At 40.0% G+C, this 21,690-nt stretch overlaps 1 protein-coding gene across 1 annotated transcript in view; it reads left to right on the top strand.

The window, feature by feature from the left end:
- The window catches only part of KCNH5 (potassium voltage-gated channel subfamily H member 5), a 160,783-nt gene that overhangs the window by 51,079 nt on the left and 88,014 nt on the right, over positions 1–21,690 (top strand). Inside the window, exon 7 of the mRNA XM_029999954.1 lies at positions 12,372–12,801. Within this exon, the coding sequence (XP_029855814.1) occupies positions 12,372–12,801 (430 nt within the window). The remainder of the gene's footprint in view (positions 1–12,371; positions 12,802–21,690) is intronic.

The following is a 21,690-nucleotide window of genomic DNA, read 5'->3' as shown; positions in this document are numbered from 1 at the left end:
TATAATGAAAAGGATTATGACACACAAATTGAGAACTGGGGGGATTAAGATGATTTGAGGCAGAATTAGCGGTGTAGGTTTCCATGCCCGGAGTCACAGAGCCAGGCTGTTGCAGTCTGCTCAGGGGGATTTGGATGTATGACAAGGAGGGGGAAAAGTAAGATAATGAGAAAGAGAGATACCTTGCACAGCATAGAGTGATCTAAATTGATGTGATGGATGAGGAATTAAGTGGCTAAGTGGTATTGAAAGGGTAGGAAAACAAGGTAAAATAGGCTGGAGAAAAATGAGCTAAGAGAGAGGAAAGTGGAATCCTTAGTGGGATATGTACTTTATTTAAGAAAATTGGTAGGTTGGTAGTCCTAAAAAATCAGAAAAATGCATGGCATCTTTTCTAATTGGGAAACATTACTTGCACTGAAATATATTCTGGCTAAAACAAAGCCGTACAGAAAACCTTTCATATATAAAAGTGTGAGAAGGGACACTGTAGAACATACTGAGGAATCCAGCCAATTTTCAAGGTACGAACCAGAATAAAGGGTGTGTGCTCAGAGTCTCTGAATCTAGGCTGACTTTTTTTTTTTTTTTTTTTTAAGTAGAAGAGTTCTCTGAAACTTCAGATTTAGTCCAAAAGTGCATGTCTGTCTGGGTGTCTGTCTGTCTCCTGTTTTAAATAAAAAAAATAAAGAAAAAAAGTTTGCAGTAATGTGGGATATGGTGTTTAGATCTAAAGATTTTGGTCACATGAAGTTCCTGTTATTATGTAGTGACTGGAAGTTTGATGTTTGTCTTGGAGTTACATGAAGCCATTCTAATTTTTTCCCTGAGTACTTGGGTGTATGTATCAACTCCTTCCATTGGTATATGCACCTTCACTTATATTTCTAAAAACATGACTCCTTACTTTTGAAGCTAGAGAACTATGTTACCTTCAGGCTTAGCCTTTGTATGTGTTCTGCCTACTAGAGAGAGATAAATATCCAACCTCTGTCAGTCTGGGCTACCAAAAGATTGTTTATAGCGGGGGTAACCATCAGTTCCATACAAATCACAATCATCAGAGTTACACTGTGCTGAAATTGTCAGCAGATGGGTTTACAGTGTGCCTGAGGACGCTGATCCCATTGCTTGTTCGGATATGGTCAAACCGTGCTGCAACTCCCTTTGGGATCAAATGCACGGATTTATATCCCAGGGAAACCAGGATGTTTTGCAGGTGCTTGGCTCTTGTCCCCACATGGAGCTATGCAATTGGGAGAGTACGTGGAGCTGGAAGGACCTCAGGTACCCACACTCAGGTACAGGCACACTGATACAGTGCTACTGAGGGCTGCTTTTGAGCCTCTGTAAATTAGTGCATAGGAGTAGAAGACTAGGTGGATGGACAGGCTTTTGGCCAAACGGAAAATGCTTCCACAAATCAAGTGTTAAATACCACTGAAAAAGCCCCCTTTGCCATTTTGAAAAATATTGGTCTCTTTTTTTTTTTTTCTTTTCTGGGAATTTTCACTAAGATTAATGAATTTCTGAGTTTGTAATGAAACAAAACCTAGAAGCTTGATCTCATCTCTGCCAGAAACATGGCCCTAAAATGACATGGTACATATTGCAAAGAATGGGACCAGATGTCAGGATGGTACATACAGATAGCCAAATAGATGGTTTTCAAATGAGTTGTGTAAAAGATCATCCTCTCTGCAAAAATTAGTTTTCATGAGCCAATGGCTGGAAGTGAAAGCAGACAAATTTAAATGACCTAAAAATCTGAAGTTCTATGTCTATTGTTTAATAATGCAAAACTACATGACCCAATGGCCTTTAAAATTTAGTGATCTGTGTGGGACATATTAAGGCATGGAATCCTTGTAATTGTAATCTTTTAATTACTATTATCAATCTATTTCAGCGGTAGCAGAAACTTCTTTGCATCACTGCAATTAATAGCAACTAAAATAGCAATGTCTGTAAATTGAAAGCAAATAAAAGCTGATACAACTAGTTTAGCTATATTCACATCAGCAGTGCTTTACTGCAAACATTCCCTTTTCGGGAGATGTTTGAAGAAGGGTTTATGGACCCCAGCCTGAGTGGCATATGCAAGGCGAAGATAAATTGGCGTGTTTCAAGAATGTGGCTTTGGCTCTGAAATAAAGTCTATGGCTAGATACCTTTCTTAAATCTAGGTGACTGACATGAAGAAAATAATTCCCAGAACTAAATCCTTGCTGCAGCCAAGTGTTAAACTATGATGAAAACTCCTAGCAACATAATGACAGACGCACTAAGCCTGGGACCTGGCATTTTCCCCTTTGTTATGCAGCTGGAAGGCAATTAAATATGAAGAATACTGTCATCCTGCTGTAGTGTGCAGAAAACCACAATCTAATAATACAATGGCTTGGTTACAATGTCCAAATATAAATGTATCCACCTTAGGCATATATTATGTAGATGGTCAGCTGTATCCACCCCTGTCGCTTATTCACCCCTGTCACCCCTATTGCACTTAGTTGCAGAGTCGCATCACATCTCTTTAGCTGTTATTGAAGCTAAGGTATTATTCAAGTTCTGCCACTGTTTAATTACCAGCTTTTTTAATGCTCTACAAGGTCTAGGATATTTCTGCAGGTCCCCCTGTGGAGATGCATGAATGTCATCTTGATGTGAGGGGCAACTCGTGAAGGGAAGGGCCTGAACGGGAGTCGATGCAGGGGGTGGTGGGAGAGCAGGCAGGGTTGTCCCACGAGGTGGATGTGACCCGGTAGCCTTGTGCTGCACTGCTCTGATGCGGATTATGGCATACTGAACTTTAATTATATGTCTCAGTGATCTTCCCGCCCCCCCTCCCCCCCCCCCTTTTTTTTAACGTGTTGTATATGTTACTGGGAAGCAGATGTTGGGTACAAGCCATTTAAATCAAATCTTTAGTCAGAGCCGTATTAAGTGATGCAGAGTCCAGTTGAGGCAAATTGTGTGGGGAGTACTTTCAAGGGGAGCTTTGAGTCTTGCGTGATCCCTTCGCTCGCAATGGAGGGGAAGGCTTACAAAGGAGACGAGGCAAATTAAATAATCCAGTCAGATACTCACCGAAATAATGCTGATGGGAGTAGCACAAATCCACGTTACTGAGGTTGCTGTGCACAGCCGTCAATGGGAGGAAAAGAGTTGCAGGCTTAGGGACGGGCCTTTGCTCTGCACAAAATGGAGCCAAGGTACAGCCTAGGAGAAACTAACTGCTGTTTCTCCTAGGCTAATGCATGGCTAATACCAGAATTAGCGAAGTTTTACTAGCGAGACAGCCTTGTAACTTGCTGTGAGTCTCTATTTTGTTCAAGACTGCATCGGTGTTACATCTACCCTTTGGCATCAAGGTTATGTGCAGTTCCAGAAGTACTTGCAGAAACATTGCAGCTCAGGTTACTCTCTCCAGATATTTCTTTTCCCTTTATTCCTATATTGTCATAGGAAATTTGTAGGTTTTTGCTGGCATTAAACTATCAATCAGCTAAGTTCAGTATCCTGCTCAGAAGCCGTCCCAACCAATGTGACACACCTTCCTTTCCCTCCCATTTCATCCTCTATCCACCTCCCCTAAATAAGTGAAAATTATCAGATTTTATGATATCATCTTCTTTTTTCCTCGGTTGGGCACACTGCTGCACTGACAAATAAATAGTGCAAGATGCCACATCCCCCTTACCTTGAATCTAGAAGAAATATTTTGAAATCGCCCTTCTTTTTATAACCTCAGTTATTCACCGTTTGAAATGTATTACATTGTATAGTTGTGCCATAAACAATTCACTAGAAGTTTATTTATAATGTTATAGCTTATTGACATTTGTGTTGGGGGGGGGGTGGGGAGAAAGTCTCCCCCATCCTCCTGGAAAAAAAAAGATAAATCTCAAGCAGTAAATTTAGAGGTGCTTTCAGAGACTGCATGAGAAAACCTACTTGCTTTCATTTTGCTGTAAGGACTCAATTTTGTGCTCACTGCAGTCACTGCTCCCATTGCTACCAGTGGTACAGGGTCAAGTATTAAATGGGCTCTGCTTGTATCTGGACCCAGGATCTAGACAGCTTGTGCAGAAGCAAAGCCCCTTGCTCCCGTGTCGATTTACATAATTGAATACAATCCTAAATTCAGTTCTTAAAGTGGTGATAAATCAGAAATGTTGCTTTTTTATTTTTGTCATTCCAGGATTTTGATTTGTAACTATGCAACTTTATTACATTAATTGTTTACCTAAAAAAGAAGGGTTTCTGAGATATGTTGGAAGATTTATTTTAACATTAACTCCAGTAAAGAAGCATTAAGGAGCTAACCAGGGATTTTAGAGCTAAGCTCTATTTAAGTAGCTAAGCTCAAAAATTTCTTTTGGGAATGATTTGCTGGTTAAATTTCAAACAGCCTATATGTCCTCCTAGATACCCCTCCTGCACTGCACAGAATAGTACCTTCTGGATATGTGCCTGCAGGCTCACCCGCTCATGTTGGCAAGACTCACCATTTCAGTGGTTCCTAAAATCTGTAGGCACTTTTTGTCTTTTACATTGTGTACCATCATGTAACAACTGCTTGGTAAAGGTTGCCCAAGGTTTAAAAAAATGGTGCCTTTTCCACTGCTTCGAAACCAAACGGTGAACAATACCTTGACTTTACAGAATCAGCCAAATGATTTGTTTGGGTGGATTTTTTTTGTGTATAATTACTTCTGGTGAGGGAAAAGTAGTGAAAGTTTTGTCCATGGTTCTTTAAAGAAAGTATTTGGACTGTATTTCAAAATGTACTAAGCATGGGATTCATCTGATGAAATGCAGGGCCAGGCATAGTCCACAAGGAGATACAGGCACGTTCAGGGTATGGCTCCTCACGTTCTAAGATGCATCTCCAAAATAGGTCTCAGGAGTCACCCTGCCCTAAAATGCCTGTTTCTCACTATTGACTGTAATGACATGCTAGTGTGACTAGCTCAGATGCAGACCCCTCCACGGTATAGTTTAGGCTGAGATGCAATGCGTCCTCCCCTTCTGACTGTATTTGCCTCACTTCAACTTTTCAAAGGAAAAAACAAAAGCAGAAAAAAATAGTAGGGGTAAAACTCACTGGGACCTTTTGAGTCACTGAGTCATTGGTTTTGGTGGGCAGGTTCATCCTATCACCCTTCCCATAAACTGGTTGAATACACCTTAACTCATGGTGTCTGCAAATCTGTCTTAATTTGCAGTCTGCGCGTTTGTCCCTGTGCCAGCCTTCTTGGTTAAATATTTCTTTTCCTTCCCTCATGATTATCTCCTTGATGTGCTTAGAAAGAACGGTCATCCCCTGTTCCCCTGCATAAATGTGCCTATTTTCTTTTCCTTAATCTAAGCAAACTGATCTTGTCTAGAAACCTCATTTATGAAATGTTATGAAAATTTTCTTGGCCATTCCAGCTGCCTCTCTCTGCATGGAGTTAAGTTTGAATACATATCTTTAGGGCAGAGCTGTACGTATTACTCCAAGCGGAGAATTCATCTTTGCTTTGTAATTGGGGTTTGGCTTTTCCTCTTGACAGTGGAAACACTCAACTGATCCGTCCTAGAACTGGATTAACCTCTTCTGTGAGTGCAACCCACTGATTGCTCTGAGTCACTGTGGGATTGACCCATATACCCAAATATTTCTTTTTCTCAGTAATCTTCAGCTAAAGATCTTTGTAGTTGCAGAAATTTTTGTTAATTTGCCCTGTAATGGATGCCTTGAGACTCTATGTTATTAAGCTTAATCACATTTTCCTTTATTCCCACCTGGTTATTCTTTGCATTAACAGTGTATTCCAAAGGTGTGTCATCAGCAGATCTTGTGGCCATATAATATTTCTGTTTACTTCACTAAGAAACCAACAAAATCACTGAGAATTGCCATTTGTAACTGTTGCTAGACTGCCTTTTAATGGATTCCATTTTGCCATCCTTTTCACAAGTTACTTTACAATCCCAGTTGTGGTCCCTGTTCTCTCTGTGTTTCCTAGTAATTTCACCCTTTGCGTTACTGAAATACTGCGTTTCTTTCATTTTGAAGATGGGGTGTGTTATTAGAGAAAGCTATCAGGAAAACTTGGCTAGATCCCATCTAACCTTAGCTTAGCAAACTTGTTGCTGCACTGATTGCGTTTTGATTTATCTCAATGTTTCTAATTACTCCTTCCCTTAACATTTGTTCAGATAATGTATCTATTTATTTCCTTCTTGATGCATTAGCTTTTCTGGAAAACATCAACATCATCTTTGAAAATTAAAGCTAAGAATTAATTTAATTTTTAGCCCAAGCCTGGATTATTTTTGCTTCATTGCAGCTTGGTCACTTTTGTTGTTCTTTTTTCATTTATGAATGTGAAGAATCTTTGGGTATTTGTTTTAATGTTCTTTACATGGAAAAGTTCAAAGTAACATTTGGCAATTCTCACTCTATCCCTATTCTTTTTGCCCTGTAGGGTGGAGCTTTCTGTTGATCAAGTTTTAATTTCTTATATATTGTCAGTTCTGTTTCAGTTTTTTTTCCTTTGGGTGATTATTTACACATTTATAACTGATGCCCAGCTTTACAAGTTTTTGCCCTTCTTTGAGATACAACCTCTGGCTATTTTGTACCTTTTGCCAGGTGTCCTCTGCTGCCAGGTGTCTGACTCTCCTATCTCTCACAGTCCAGTTGTCTCCACTTACTATTTTCTATAGTTCAATATACTATCATTTATAATTTACCAGCTCTTGCCCTTTTGAGATCAAGAACTCCAGTCCAGTTTACTTTGTGATTGTTCATTTTTTTATGAACTGATTCAATTCCTTCTTCAAGCCAATGGGGATTTCTGCAAAATCCTATCAGAACCAAATGTAGTGTAGCATCGCTTTCTGTGGAGTAATTGGCCATTCAATGAAGAAAGAAGCATGCTATTGCATCTGCAGAAAATCTCAGCCTACTGTTATTAATAGCATTTATTCTCCAGGCTCATATCGAGAAAGGTAAGTCTCACATTGTGAGGCTGTGCTCCATAATATCTATCTCTGTAATAACATCATACAGGTTTGGATGCTGCCCAGATCTGGGCTATCCCGATTTCTAAGGATGGGTTTAATTTCTCCTCCCATAAGCTGTGTAAGTGATAGGCTTCAGCTTCTTTTTATTCAGTGGGAGGGGAGAGAGACAGCTCCAGGAGGTGATTCATCCCGTCCCCGGCTGTCTGAGACGGATTGTGTGAATCACTCTTCTGACATGCCTCTCTCTCCACTCCCCAGGGAGGAAAGCTGGACAATTCGCACAGACCGGGTGGTTGGCTGTAAGGTTTCTCATTATGTGAGACGAATCCCACCCCAGGGGGGTGGTTAGAGCTCAGTCAGGGTGCGGCTGTGGCTTGTGCAGGTGTGCTCAAGCTCAACTTACATGAAACCATTTTGCTCTTGCACGGAGATAAAGAGCTCAGCCTGGGCTGTGAACTCCTCAGAGGGTTTGATCACTTTAATGGCTAGTTGTGCTGAGTGCAGGTTGCTGTAATTGCTTGCATCTAGCCACTCCAAGCATATTAGCTTAAATTTAGCTTTAGAAAGTCTGTAGATACTGCAGTCATACCTTTGACTACGGTGGCAACATGCCCTACAGCATTTCGTAGAAAGGTTCCCAGCTTTGGTTCTTGGCCACTCCATAGATTCTTCAAAACCACAATGTGCTGAACATCAAAACACAGTGAAAAGCTCTTCTTTTTTTTCCTCTGACCTTTTCTGAGACAGTGTTTTCTGCTAAATGATGCAGTACCGATCCCCATTTTCAGAGCCAGTAGGATTTCAGTTTTAGAACACATTTAAAATGCATGTTGCTTTTTTTTGTTGCTGTTGCATATGTGCCCACAGCTAACAACAAATAAATAAAAAATCATGGAGTGAAATCTAATCAAAAAAGTGCCTAGAGTTAAAAACACATTGTTCCCTAATAGGAAAAAAAAATGCACAAATTTACTATTTCAGCATACTGGGATTTAATTTTGAGATTTAAGCAGATTTTAGTATATTTGGATGGTAGAAACTAATGGCTGGTTTTGTTTTTATTTTACTTTTTTCAACACTTATGCAATAATTGCCTACTGCAGAAAAGACTTACTAGATTAGCAAGTAACCAGCCGATTAAATCTTTCACATCTTTTACAAAGATGCAGCTCTGCTATTCTGTTGCTCCTTCAGTGTAGAACAGACTCCACTCTCTCTTTCCTGGTTTAGGAGGACATCTCTGGCACTCATGCTAACTTGAATGATTTCCTGCACTTGTTAACCTTCACTTTCCTTTGGTGACAGTGTTCCCCTCATCCTCTTGTACGTTTGGCTCTCGACCCCTGTATAACATGACTTTGACAGCTTCATCCTTCCTATTGCCTGGCTTATCAGGGATTCATTAAGCACAAGAGAACTTGGCTCCCTGTTCTTGCTGGAGATGCAGAGGTCTGTTCCCACGGCATATATCGCAATTGAAGGAAACATGTTTCTGAGCCTTGTGGTTGGAAAAGTTTAGCCAGGTGCAGACACACAGCTTAGACACTTCTTTCATCCTGGAAGACTGAAGTTTGACAATGTGGTAACATCTAGGATCTGAAATGGCAAGATTCAGGTAATATTAATAGGAAGGAGTGGTCCCTCTGCATTTCAGACAGAGTGCTGTCATCACTTGTGCCTCCACTATCAAACTGAATTTCCTTTCTTAGTATGTCAAGAGAATTTGAGAACACAGACTTTGCAAGGCGCTTATGTCATTAAACTTGGGCTTTGTTTAATCATGAATGGCTAATTTAATTCCAAAGTTGAAAATCCATTCCTCAAGAATGTCTTTCTGGATAAATTTGACATTGTCCACATCCGTTGTGGTGGCTTCAGCTGTCTGCTAAATAGAAATGGCACAGAAAGGGCTGGTTCAGAGCTACTGCTCGTGTCCTCTCCTGATCCAGTGGCCTTAGAAGTCATGGGGAAAGTCTCCTGTGACTCACACTTGTAACACTTAAGTCAATGATGTGTATCAGATTGGAATTTGGTTCCAAACTTGACACACAAAATGCAATTCTGGAGTAGGTGGTTTTTCAGTTAAAAGATTTCTACAGCTGAGATGATTGAACATGAGCAAGCTGAATGTCCTCATCTGATTAAGACATGATCAAATACATTAGTCAAAACCTCAAGGGGCAGCATTGGATGGTTCATAACATGAAGAGATATTCTCAGAGAACACAGACCAGCAGATATTGCAGACAATTGGCCTAACTGACTTAATATGGCAATAGAGTGACAAATGCTCCTCCCAGAAGGTTGGATCTTCGGTATCAAAAACGTGTGTTATTTACACGATGCTAGTGCCAAACAGGATTACATGCCATTCAAGGTTTCTAATCACCTCTCTGTTCCTTGAGTGCTAAGGTTACTTCAATTAGAGCTGATGCTCATCCTTTAGTAGAAGGATTTCCAAAATATTCATTATGGAGCATAAATACAGTTAAAAGAAAAATGAAATTAAAGGCAGCCAGCAATCAGTTGAGTTTAGAACACTGAATTTCTGAATAGCCCAAACTTAATTCAAGGCAGTTAGCCTTTCACATAATTTCCACCAAAGAGATCGTTGCTGAATCTGAGGCAGAGCTTTGTTTACTAACAATTGTGCATTTAATCATCAGGTGATTTTTTAAGTATAAAGGTACCAGCTTCACCCAACCCAGTACTTAAACAGTGCGATGCATCACATGTTTGTTTAGTATGTGCTTAATTGCTCTTTCCTAGGTAGTATTTTATGGATTAGGCTTTTAAAGCTTCCAGTATTGTCTTTATGTTTTGCAAGATTAGACATGAAATGTGAATGCTCAATAAATATATCTCTGATTTTTTGGCCTTAAAGTAGTGGGTCAGACTGAACTGGCTTTAAGACTTACAGTGAAACTTAAATGAATTACTCTTTGGAAAGAATACATTTCAATGTCAGCTAAAATGAAACATTTCTCTTTGTTTTATACATAAGAGATGTGATTGTTACCTGTGCTTAGGAAAAAAAAAAGTCATAGCACAAACTTTCTCCCAGACTTTAAAATAAATGCTGCATTATATTAGTTGTACAACTGCTAAACTGTCCACGTAAGTTAGACAGAGAAGATGTACTCTGGATGGAGGATGGAGTGTCGGACTGTAAACTCTATTGAACAAGGGTTGACTCTCAGTTTGGATTTGTGCAGTAGAAAGAGCAGTGTAAGCCTTGCCACTGGGACGAACTTAAACTACTGGGTGCAAAAGGGGACTCCCAAGTTGAGATTCCAGGTCTTTTAACTCCTTCCCTAGCCTTAATCTTGGTAATGAACAGTGACTTTTTAAGTAAAATGGAAATAATGTATATCTCCTTGACCAATGCAATAGGACCTTCTACAAAAAAAACAACAACCCTGCTGTTTTCTCCCACTGATTTCACAGCACGTTGTAAACTTTCAGAATCAGGGTTAATTCACTGAAACACACTGCAGATTCATTTTGCGAAATACACTATTAAACTACTCTGTAGTTTTCTTTTTTAATGTAGATATTGTTTCTGTGGGCTGTGACCCTCATTCAGTAGTCCATTGGCCCCAGTCCATTGTGTAATGAACATTGTAAGGGACTTCCCAGTTTATTGGACAAGTTGACCGTTCAGAGTGCCTCACAGATATATATCCCAAAGCAAATCAGTAGATACATGTCTAGATGGAAATAAGAATGATAAACTACATCTGTCTCTTGTGTAAATGCAAAATACAGAAATCAAAATAGGAAAATTCCACTTCCCTCCATGGTATTAGTCATCATGAGAGCTTGAATGCAAATATAGAACTTCAATTTATTAAGGATTTGGGGATCTGAAACAAATTCCAACAGGATTTGAAAAGCATACAAGAACTTTGTCCAACAGATTACATCTAGAAATATCAGATGTATGTTACCCTTCAAACCTTAGTTGTGAAAAGAAACAGAGGTGCAAAAGAGATTAATGTTTTTCTGGTATGGAAAACTCCAGAAACTCCAGTCTTTCACTGTTTGATAATATAATTAGCCAGTGTTTTGACTAGACTGATTTGATAATGATGCATAGAAAAGGGCAATTTAATCTTGGCACAGTAACTAGGAATGTTTGCCTCATTGCTTTCTATGTCTTAATTTCTACTTTAAATTAAATGTCTTCAGCTTCTGAATGTTTTATATTAGAAACCTTCCTTTACAAACCTTCTATTTTGAGCCACTAATTAATTTAATGCACAAGTTAGGTATATCATGGGATTGCAATAGATCAGGAACATATTTTTCTTCTCTTTCTGCATCTATAAACTCTATTAAAATACATTGCAAACCACTTGTGCACATTTCTTGTTCCCTCTCAGATGTTTCTATTAACTTTTTGATGGTTCCTGTGCTTCTATTCCCTGAATATTTGTACTTTCATTTATTTGTACTTCATTTATCTTGCGTGAAAAAAAAACCATCGCACAAATACTCGCATTAGGAAAATATCTGCAATGTCTGTTGATTGGAAAGGAAATTAACCCTATTTGCAAAGGCATGTGGTTTTCTTGCCAGTGCCTTGTGGTCTGTATTACTCTCACTCAGAAAGGTGATGTGCCCACAGTTGTTAGTTCTGTGTTCGGTCAGTGAGACTTCTTATAAATAACAAAATATCTAGAGTTTTATTAGCTGTGGTGAAGGATAATATGAGGTGGAGACTGTTGGACTAGAGGAAGTTACCCAGCTACTCCCTGGTGGATGAGAGGAACAATAGGCAGATTTCTCTGTACTTACCCATTACAATTACTTTCTGACATTTCTCTTGAGCACCTGTTAATGCTGAGGGTTGTTGAACTAAGTGGACCCCCGTTTTGGCCAGAATAGCAATCCTCTGCTTGGATTTAATAGAATACTGTTCTCTGAAAAGCTTCGAGAAGACTCCACTTGGATGTTGTAGTTCCATCTGTGACTGCTCCTCCACCACATTTGACCTCCTTGAGCTCAAAGCAGAGTCCCCTGTTTACTTCAAACTGGCAAAGTATCTAATCACTCCTTTTTGTAATAAACATGCCATTTCTCACCTTGGATTCCACAGAACTCTTCTGCTACTTGGAAAGACTGAGCTTGAATGAAGTAATTTATCCACCTAATGAGTGCCAAACTTGATTTACCCTGATGAGGACAAAAGTACTGGAGGGGGAGGAGGGTTTGATCTTGTATTCTGTCATCTGGGACATGAAAAATTGTGTAGAAAGATTTAAAGCAGATGCAGGAATTGCTGTACAGCCTGCTGTCTTAACAAGCAGGGTATTTCAGATGAAATAATGATTTTTATTCTTTTCTAGGGGATCAGTAGCCTCTTCAGTTCCTTAAAAGTGGTGCGTCTTCTACGACTCGGTCGAGTTGCCAGGAAGTTGGACCATTATCTGGAATATGGTGCTGCTGTACTGGTACTGCTGGTGTGTGTATTTGGACTGGTGGCCCACTGGCTAGCCTGCATATGGTACAGCATCGGGGACTACGAAGTTATAGATGAAGTCACTAATACAATCAAAACAGATAGCTGGCTCTACCAATTGGCACTGAGTATTGGGACGCCATATCGATACAACACCACTGGCTCAGGGCAGTGGGAAGGAGGACCCAGTAAAGACTCCTTGTACATATCCTCTCTCTACTTTACCATGACAAGCCTTACAACAATAGGATTTGGAAACATAGCACCAACCACTGATGGAGAGAAGATTTTTTCGGTGGCCATGATGATGGTTGGCTGTAAGTAGAATTTGATTTTATTGTGTTTAAGCAAAAGGTAGCTGTATAGCTACTATGATGGTTGCATAGCACACTTGCTGTAAGCTTTCTTGACATCCTAAAAAATCTGAAGTACCTGTAAATAATCATGAAATGAACTTGGAATTATTGAAAACAGGAATTGAAATTGTGGAGCTGCTGTAGCTTTTAAATTGTTTGTGAGACTAAGTGTGGTATGTACGTAAGTGTGCTCAATGGTAATTTTATATTGAGTTCAAGGCCTCTTATTTACCCTTTAAAGATGGCTTTGGTTGTGGTTGAATGGTCTTGGCTGGAATTTGGTTAAAAGTTACAATGTATATTCAAATTCAGGTAGTCTGACTGAGTTTTGCTTATAAACTTGAACAGGCTTGGAAATGTTTGAGGTGGTTTTAGCCAATTCTCGAAACATTTAGTGATTCCATGAAGTGATTGTGTACTTCATGGCACTGGTTTGACTTACAAGTCCTGATTTTACCTCCAGATTGTGGTGACCTTTCTCACCAGCAAAGCTAGAAGTGAAGGAAATCATAAGACACTATATTGCACCTTTTCTCTGCTTCGTGCTGTTTTGCAGCTCGGCTGAAAAAACAATAGTCTAAAAACAATATTGTTAAGGCACATTTCTTATTTTATGTGCTACCAAGGTTAGATCACTGAGCAGCTCTCGAGGTTGACAGAAATCTTCAAAATGTAGTAAAGACTGCTGAAAATGTTAATGTAATTTGGGAGAATTATTTTTCTGTTAAATAAATAATTCTTGGTATTTCTCTGATGCTTTCTATTTTCTGAGCTCCATACAAACACTAAGCAATTATGTAACAAGAGAGCAAACAAAACCTTTTGAAAATAAGATCTGCATAATCTCTCTGATAATTATCTCAGCTAACACTTTGAGCTCATCTCAGAGAAATACTGAACTATAAAAAGGAACTTTTCTTGCTACAGCCTTTCTAGATCTTTAGAAGATTAAAGCCATTTGTTTGGAGACTTTTAAATGCTTTTTAAAAAGAGAGGTTACAGTTGTAGGACTCTACTTGCAGCGTGGTGCAATGAAATTTCTGCTGAACAGCATCTTTACATGATGGGTTGATGTGTTTCAGAACATTTTCAAAGTCCATAAAAAGCAAATCCCCAAGCTACAGCATTAATGAGCTATTGCAGCTAGGCCATAGAAAACCTATAGGTGCTGATTAGCCATTTGTTGAAACTGCTTTGTGGTATTTACAGAAGGCTGGGGATTTGGAGAATAAAGTGGATATAGAACATTTTAAATACTGTAATATTTACTTCCCTTGTCTTTTGTGGGGACTTCTGTCGCCCCGCAGAAGCAATTAAGCAGCTGTGGTAAATGATTTAGGGTCAAGTGAGAGCCATAAAACCATAATGAATAATAATAATAGTAATAACAAAATAGATAAATGGCCTCAGTAAGTGAAAAGGAAATGGAGCTTGTAACCTGCTTTGTATTTGTTCTAGGTGGATTGTTCTCTTGCTTTTTCATCTCGGAAACATATGTTAAAGATGGGGAATACACATAGCAGTATCAGAGTTGACATTTACAATAACCTGTGTATGTGCCACTGGCTGATTTTAATAGTTTTCATAAGTGGTACCCACAAAATTATTAAATGTACATGTCAAATTTATAAGTGGCACCTGTAAGCTTAGTAGTTGGAGAACCATGAGTAGGTTTATAGGCTTTTGGGCAAAGTCAAAAGTAGAATCTAAAATTGAAGAAGCATGGCAAAAGAACAGTTAAGTTGCTTATTGCATAAAAATAATGCCATCAAAATACATATGGCTTCTCTTGTGAGTGGGGTGAAGAGCGTTGTGGCACGCAGGAAGGCTACACACAGAAGAAACCTTTTTAGATTGTTTGCAAGTGTAAAAATTCTCAATTGTGATCAAATGATTGAATCTTTTGCAAACATATCAATGAAGGTTTGAAGCACATCAGTCTGATGACTGCTGAAATCTAAAAGGAGTTGCTTGGTTGGTTGAACACTGGTTAGAAAATATGCCAACTTCCAAATAGATACTGGTCATGGACTTTATACTTGCAGTATTTCTGCAAAGAGATCAGACCTGCAGGATTGTATAAACATGCTTTGCAGTGCCAGCTACTGAAAGCAGGGCAGTCTGAACATCAAAATGGGACAGGAAGGCACAATAAATAGCTGACGGAAAATGCAGTTTCTCAGGCAATCAAAGTGGCCAGTGAGCTTGGGAAAAGGATTTGGCCCCAGGAAAAGGTGTAACTAAGAAATGAAAACTATTCAAGTTGTTTTCAAAACGAGATGTTTTAGTTTTTCTTTTGAAACAGTGTTTTGAGATAAACATTCAGCAAAATTCAATTAAAGTTCAATCAATAAAAACTCTGGTCCCTGAACTGACTCCTGTTATAAGCAGAGAGACTGTGAAATACCTTTGGTAGTTCTCCCAAAAAAGTTTGCTAACACCAATAGTTGATATTGGCAGTGTCTTTTCTGACAGACTGTGCCAAATAAATGTCTTAAACTTAGCAGTGGAATTGAAGATAGTAATTCATCACAATCCCAGCTGCCTACTCATGCAAACTGCAGATACGAAAGAAAATCTTCACTGCGTTGTCAGCTAGCAGCGGCTTGTTCTGCAAGCCCAAAGTTTCCTATTCATGCTGGCAAAGTTATCAGGACCTGGGAAGAGTATTTGGAGAGATTTGCAAATCCTTCTGGTGGGAAGGATTGCAAAATGGTGTACTTGTTAAAAATAGCCAAATTAAGATTCTGTACCTGCTGATAAAGCATTGCTCGGTGCGGGGCGGTGGCGGGGGAAACCCAGATGAATGGGGATGCTTTTCAATTTGATTGGCAGTTTGTCACTTGGTTGTTCACTGAGGACAGAATCGGGTGGGATATTTAGACTGAAATACATCACCTGTCTTGCAGAAAAGAGAGCTTTGAATAACTTAACTTCATCTTGTGGAGCATACTTCAGATTTCTTTTTGCCTCACTTGCTTTTTCTTGGTGTCCAGTGCTGTTCAGCAATATTTTTTCTGTTGCTTCTTGACACTTGAAAAGCTAAAAATGGCAAACATAAAGCATCCTACGACAGGGAAGCAAGGTTTTTACAAGGGTTTAAAAAAAGTTTAAATACCTACTTTGCATTTGCTGCCTAGAGTTGCTGAATATGCATTGAAAATCTGATTTTTGTAGCTCCTTTTGTGTTGATATAGGTAATTTCGTCCCCTCTCTGTGCGGAACAGAACAAATAGGTAGGTCCGTCAGATGCTTTGAATGGACCAGGAATCATTTATCATTCAGGAAGGACCTTTCTCATAAACCTCCCATTATCTTCTGTCAGCTCACAGCCCCTAGCAAGAAACTCGGTCTCTGCTGCTGCATGTTGCTCTAGCTCAGTCCACAGGCAGGTTTTAGGCTTCTGTAGCACAGCCATAGACGTACATGGAAAACTAACTGGGTTTGTGCCTTTCACCAAAAGGAATGTATTAAGAAAGAAGCCAGAAAGGTACTTTTAGTTTGTACGCTATTACTATCTTGCAGCTGAGCACAGCCAGGACTTCAGTGAGCAGAAAGTCTGTAAAAGGGAAAAGGCATTTTGGGGAAGGTGGCAATATGGCAGGGCGAAACAGCTTGCAGAATTCAGGAGAGATGGGGTTTTCTGAAGAAACAAATGTGAATGTTTAAACGACAAGAGTTTGTGTACTGCCATATGCCTTCTTCCCTCCTGTGCTTCCACTGGGAGAAAAGTGGCAAGCTTCCCAGATGGCAGCTCAAAAGGTCCCTGATACACTTCTGCATGCTTCTTGTGTAGCTGGGAGCGATCGGTTTGCCTCTGTCCATATGTAACAATGAAATTGCTCTGAATGACATAGAGCAGATTGCAGGGTCAGTCTAGCCCCATAAATATGGCATTTACATGAGTTAGTTTATCCAGCTGAGTTGGCTCAACCCAGCACATACTGTATCTAAGCAGTAACAGAAATCCAGTATATTCCACTGGTCACTGAAATTCCCTGATGATCCTTGCTGCAAGGGAAGGTCAGAACAAGATATTGAAGCCAGGAATGTCAATGAACGTTGAATACTTCACTGCTTCTCAGGATGTGAAAGTCCCAGAAGAATCTCTTAAGTCATCTGTCAGTCCCCAGAAGATCTCAGAAAGGGTGCTTTGTTGTTTTTGCTTTAGGGAGATGCTTATATATGTCTCTTGCTTTGGCTTCTATTTACTTCCAGATTTATGGGGAGGTTGTTGTGGGGGAGAAATTATTTTTCAGTGACTGGTTTTAAATTATGGTGAGGACAGGCTTGTTAATTCAAGTAGGTTTTGTGTATGAGCAGAAGAATTTGTTGCAGTGATTGTATAGGATACCTTCTCTGGAAAATTGGTCATTTCTGCTGGCCATTGGAGCAATTTCTAGAGAGCTCTTTCTAAAACTCAGTTTCTAATTTCATGGCTTGAAGTGCTGACTTCTTGTTTTCATCTTAAAAATACCCAAGATGATGATTTGCAGGTTGGAAAAGAAAACAGATGTGATTGCTATCACTTTGACCCCAAGTTGTTATTGTTCAGGGGAGAGCTGATGAAGAAGAGCGTGGGTGGGTTCCTCTTGATACCCTGCTCTGCTTTTAATTTTACTAAACGGAGAGAATAGGACATGCTCTTTCCTATGGAGATCGGGTGAGATGCTCTCATCTGAGCCACCCCTGGTTCTAAAACCTCCTGTATTGAGCAATGGGTGAACGATGCTGAAAAGCTGCTGGTTGCTTGTGGCACCCTCCCTTGCCGTTCCTCAGCTCTTGTTTTAGAGTTGTGACACGGACTGCCGCGGGCTGTCAGTCATCTCTCCATTGATCTGCCAAAACCTAATTCTTTATTCAAGTGGGTTCTTTCATTGTTCAAGTAACATTAGTCAGTTCCCTGCCAATATATATGGTAGTTAGCCACTTGAGTGCTGTTTGTATGAATCATGGAGGTTTATCTAGTAAATTTGTTAAGCAGTGGCGAAGCCCACGCACTGACACAACAGTGTGTAATTGTAGGAAAGCGCTTGTCTGGCAGACTTCCAGACAAGCAGTCCCAAGAGTCCATAGGATTTAATTTTTGATCCCGAGGAAAATGTATGTGTAAGATAGCACCTTCTAGCAAAAATCGCTACCAGTAACGTAGATTAAATCATATTTTTTACAGCAACAGATAGTAAGGTGAGAAAGCTTTACAGTTGTAGGAATTTATAGGCCTGAGTGTTTAGCTATGGTTGAAATCCAACCCTGCTCTAAGGGTGTCCTACAAGAGTCAGTCCTGTGTAAGGCCATTTTCTTTTCCTGCAGGGATTTGGGGTATGGGAGAGACATGGCTCTGCGCCACGTGTCCAGGAGCTGCAGAAGGGTTTGACCTCTTCAGCAGTAGACGACTTGTGCCAATTTTTGAGCTGCTCCTTACAGTTTCTTAAAACGTGGGCCTTGTCCAAATCTCGTTGAACAAGAGCATGGCCCCACTAGTGAGCTCTTAATTGCTTCAGCTACATAGGGATGTAACCTTCAAACTGCGTTCGGCAAGGTGGGGTGCAGGATGCTTCCAGAGCAACCAGTGTGAAGTGGCTGGAGAGCTGGGTGATAACCTGCACCCCCTGGAAGGAGCACTTGCAGGTTATTACCAGGTTGGACTTGGCAAAGTTTTGAATGTCCTACAGAATTTGGCGTGGTGAGGGAGGGATGAAGCATCTTCTCGCTTCTTCATGGTCTTCTATATTGTATGATGTGTATCTACTACATGGTTTGGCAAAACTGCCCTGATCAAGGCTACTGAGAGGAGGGCACAAGGATGCTTCCCAGCTAGGAGCTCTTCTATGTGCAACTGCATCCTGCCTGCTCCTCTGCACAAGCATGCATCCACCTGGAAAGGCTGCAAACTCAGCTGTGCATTAACAACTATGTCTCAAAGACAGAGCATTTTATTTAGGGGAGGTGGAGATTGTCTGGAGGAATTAATTAGTTTCTAATTGGGCTTCTAAGGGATGTAGGGCTAACGGAGGAAGAGGTGTTGATGTGGTGACTGCCTTTCAGTAAAGAACTGCTTGACCCAGAGTGGTTTTAAACATTGAGACAGGATGCCAAAGATTCTCCCAAAAGGGCTGATTTGGGTGTATTTCTAGCTGTCTTGTTCTGGGCAGGTTGGCATTTGGCCTCATCACCAATATCCTGCTGGATGAAATACCAGAAGTAAAGCTGTGCATCACCCCTATGCCTTGTCTTTGAAGTGAGCGTATCTTGATATTTCAGAGCTTGAAGAAAGGTTTTCAAAAGGCTGCAAGTCACTTAGAAGACTAGGGGTAAAGATTTCTATGCAACTAAGTCAGTGATACAAGTTATAAGTGAAACTGGGGGTAAATTTATTAGTTTAGTATTTCAGATGAGGCAATGAGAAAGGTGGTACATTCTTTAACATCCAAATCAAGAGAGGGTAAAACTGTTCATTCACATGTACCCACCAGTGCACACAGAAGGAGGTGGCCCAGAAAGTTACACGAAGTTGCCTTTTAGTGGAAATTGCCCCTTTTGAGTGCCGTTGGAAAAGCATTTTGACGCTTTGACTGCTGGACCATAGTCCAAGTGCTACCAGCTCTACAAAGCAAGGATATCAAGATTTTTCTGTGATATGTTTTAATTACTAGCAATTTCAGTTGTGTCTCACAGCTGGAGCAGATGAAGTGTTTCCAGGAAGGGTATTGGTCTCAGTGCATCACCCAAACTTGGCAATCTTAATATTCTCTGAACAGCTGCATGGAAAAGGCTTAGACTATAAATGCATCAGTAGCCTACAGTAAAAAACAAGTTACTCTTAGGAAGTAAACGATCTAGCATCATCCACTTTTTCATGAAACTTCAGTCTAAGAGTGAGATTGTCGTGGATACAAGGGTAATTGGCAGAAGCACCACGGGGGGCATATGTGCCTTGTTTTGCTTTAACTCTGACATGGCAGTAGATTTGTAGATATTCGGGTTCTAGTTTATAACAAAAATGTATCTTTATATAAAGGGCTTTAAAACTGTAAAACAGCCTCTTTGGGAAGCTTTATGGGATTTTTTTTGCAAGGTTATAGCTAGTGTGTGCTTATGTAAGCTTTACTTTTATTATCATTGGCTTGATAAGTTTAAATGAATTTATGGTATCAAGAGAGGTGGGGCAGTGAGTGGTAGAGGTAAGAATGAAGAAAGAAATGTTATTTCATGCTATTGAGCTATGTTATTTAAAACAACTGAAAATGGCTGTTAAATAAATGATACATAAATGTGGAAAATCAACCTTTACATAGTGCTGTTGCTCACACATAGTGCAAGAAACCACCTGAGATGGTCCCAAGAAGGATTATCAGGTTGTCCTGGATTACTCATAACATCTGTATCTCTCAGGAAGCAAAAAGTTTTAATTAATCCAACTAGATCAGCAAATACATCCGACTAGCTCACAACACAGCACAGCTTTATAGCATATTGTGCTAGAGGGATAAACAAATCTTAGATAAAAGATAACCCCCGAGGTATTATACCCCTTGGATGGAAGGGGCTAGGGAGATTGTTCGTGTTTTTCTGTTCTGAAGTTTCAGAAAGCCAAGTGAGTGATCTAGGCCTGTGTCTGCATAGAGATCCTTCGAAATCTGCAGGGCTTAATTTTGTATACTCATGAGAAAATACCCCTGTGTGGTTGGCATTCAAAAGGAAGAGTTACCCAGATAAGTCAGGCCAGTTACCCAGGTAGATCCTGCCTGATTTCAGTGGAGCTGTGCTCCACAGTGGGCACTGCTTTTCAGTGGGTAAAAGACATATTTTCTGTTAAATCTCCTTAATATTGGCCTAGCTTTACTTGCAGAGAAGTGCTATGGTTTATCAACCAGAGTGTAAGGAAAGTTGTTAGGATGGGCAGTGGCATGAGGAGACAAGTTGTTTTAGGAAGTGTCCCGTTGTAGAAAAGTTGAATCATACCAGTGAATCAGGCCTTAAAATAATATTTTTTCAGGTCAATCAAGAAATTCCCATGCCTAAGTTTTGTTAGGCTGAATTTTAGAACTGAAAAACTGACATCGCTGCACATCCAGAGAGGCTGATAGATAGAGCTGGTTTTTTTGTGTTGTTTTTGTAAAAGAAATAAAAAGCCCAAATCTCTGGGAGGTTTCATTATTGCACTAATGCCTGTGGTACTGTAACACATTTGGTGGTACTAAGAGATATCAGGTAATTGGATAAAAGATGACAGATACTAGTTCTTGGTTTCTCATTGCTTCATTTCTGTAGGTCTGAGGTAGTACAATGTCATGTTCCTCTTGAAAATACTGAGAGCACTGAGGACTGAGCCTGCATGTCTCTTATCTTCATTCATCTTTCCTGCAGCTTTTTCTGCAAGAACCTTGGTAGAATCAGGAAAAATTTTCTGCTGATGAAAGCGTACCCTATGTGGGAGTATGACTGCAGGTTCCTCCTTAAAGAGCTTTACGCCTTTCCCATCAATTTGGGGGAAGGACAGGATAGCATCCAAAATGGCATCTCTCCCCTGGGTACCTGCTGTGCCTCCCTGCCAGTGCTGAGTCAAAAAAAATCCAGTTGTGCTTCAGTCAGAATATTTTGGTCATGAATGGTTAAAACTAGTTTTATTCCACTGGCCAGCAGCCAGAATGGATTTGTCAAGATGAGTTCATGGCAAATTAATCTGATTTCTTTCTTTGACAAGATAACTGCCTAGTGAATAAGGGGAATTTAGTAGATACGATACATCTGAACTTTTTAAAAGGCTTCTGACACTTTTCTACGTAGCGGTCTCATAGCAAATGAGTGAAAGATGATCTCAACACAGTCATAACAAAGCTGGCAATA

This window comes from Aquila chrysaetos, chromosome 2 (assembly GCF_900496995.4).
Source record: "Aquila chrysaetos chrysaetos chromosome 2, bAquChr1.4, whole genome shotgun sequence".
NCBI classification, from domain to species: Eukaryota; Metazoa; Chordata; class Aves; order Accipitriformes; family Accipitridae; genus Aquila; species Aquila chrysaetos.
The sequence above is the reverse complement of the archived record's forward strand: the minus strand, read 5'-3'. Positions and strand labels throughout refer to the sequence as shown.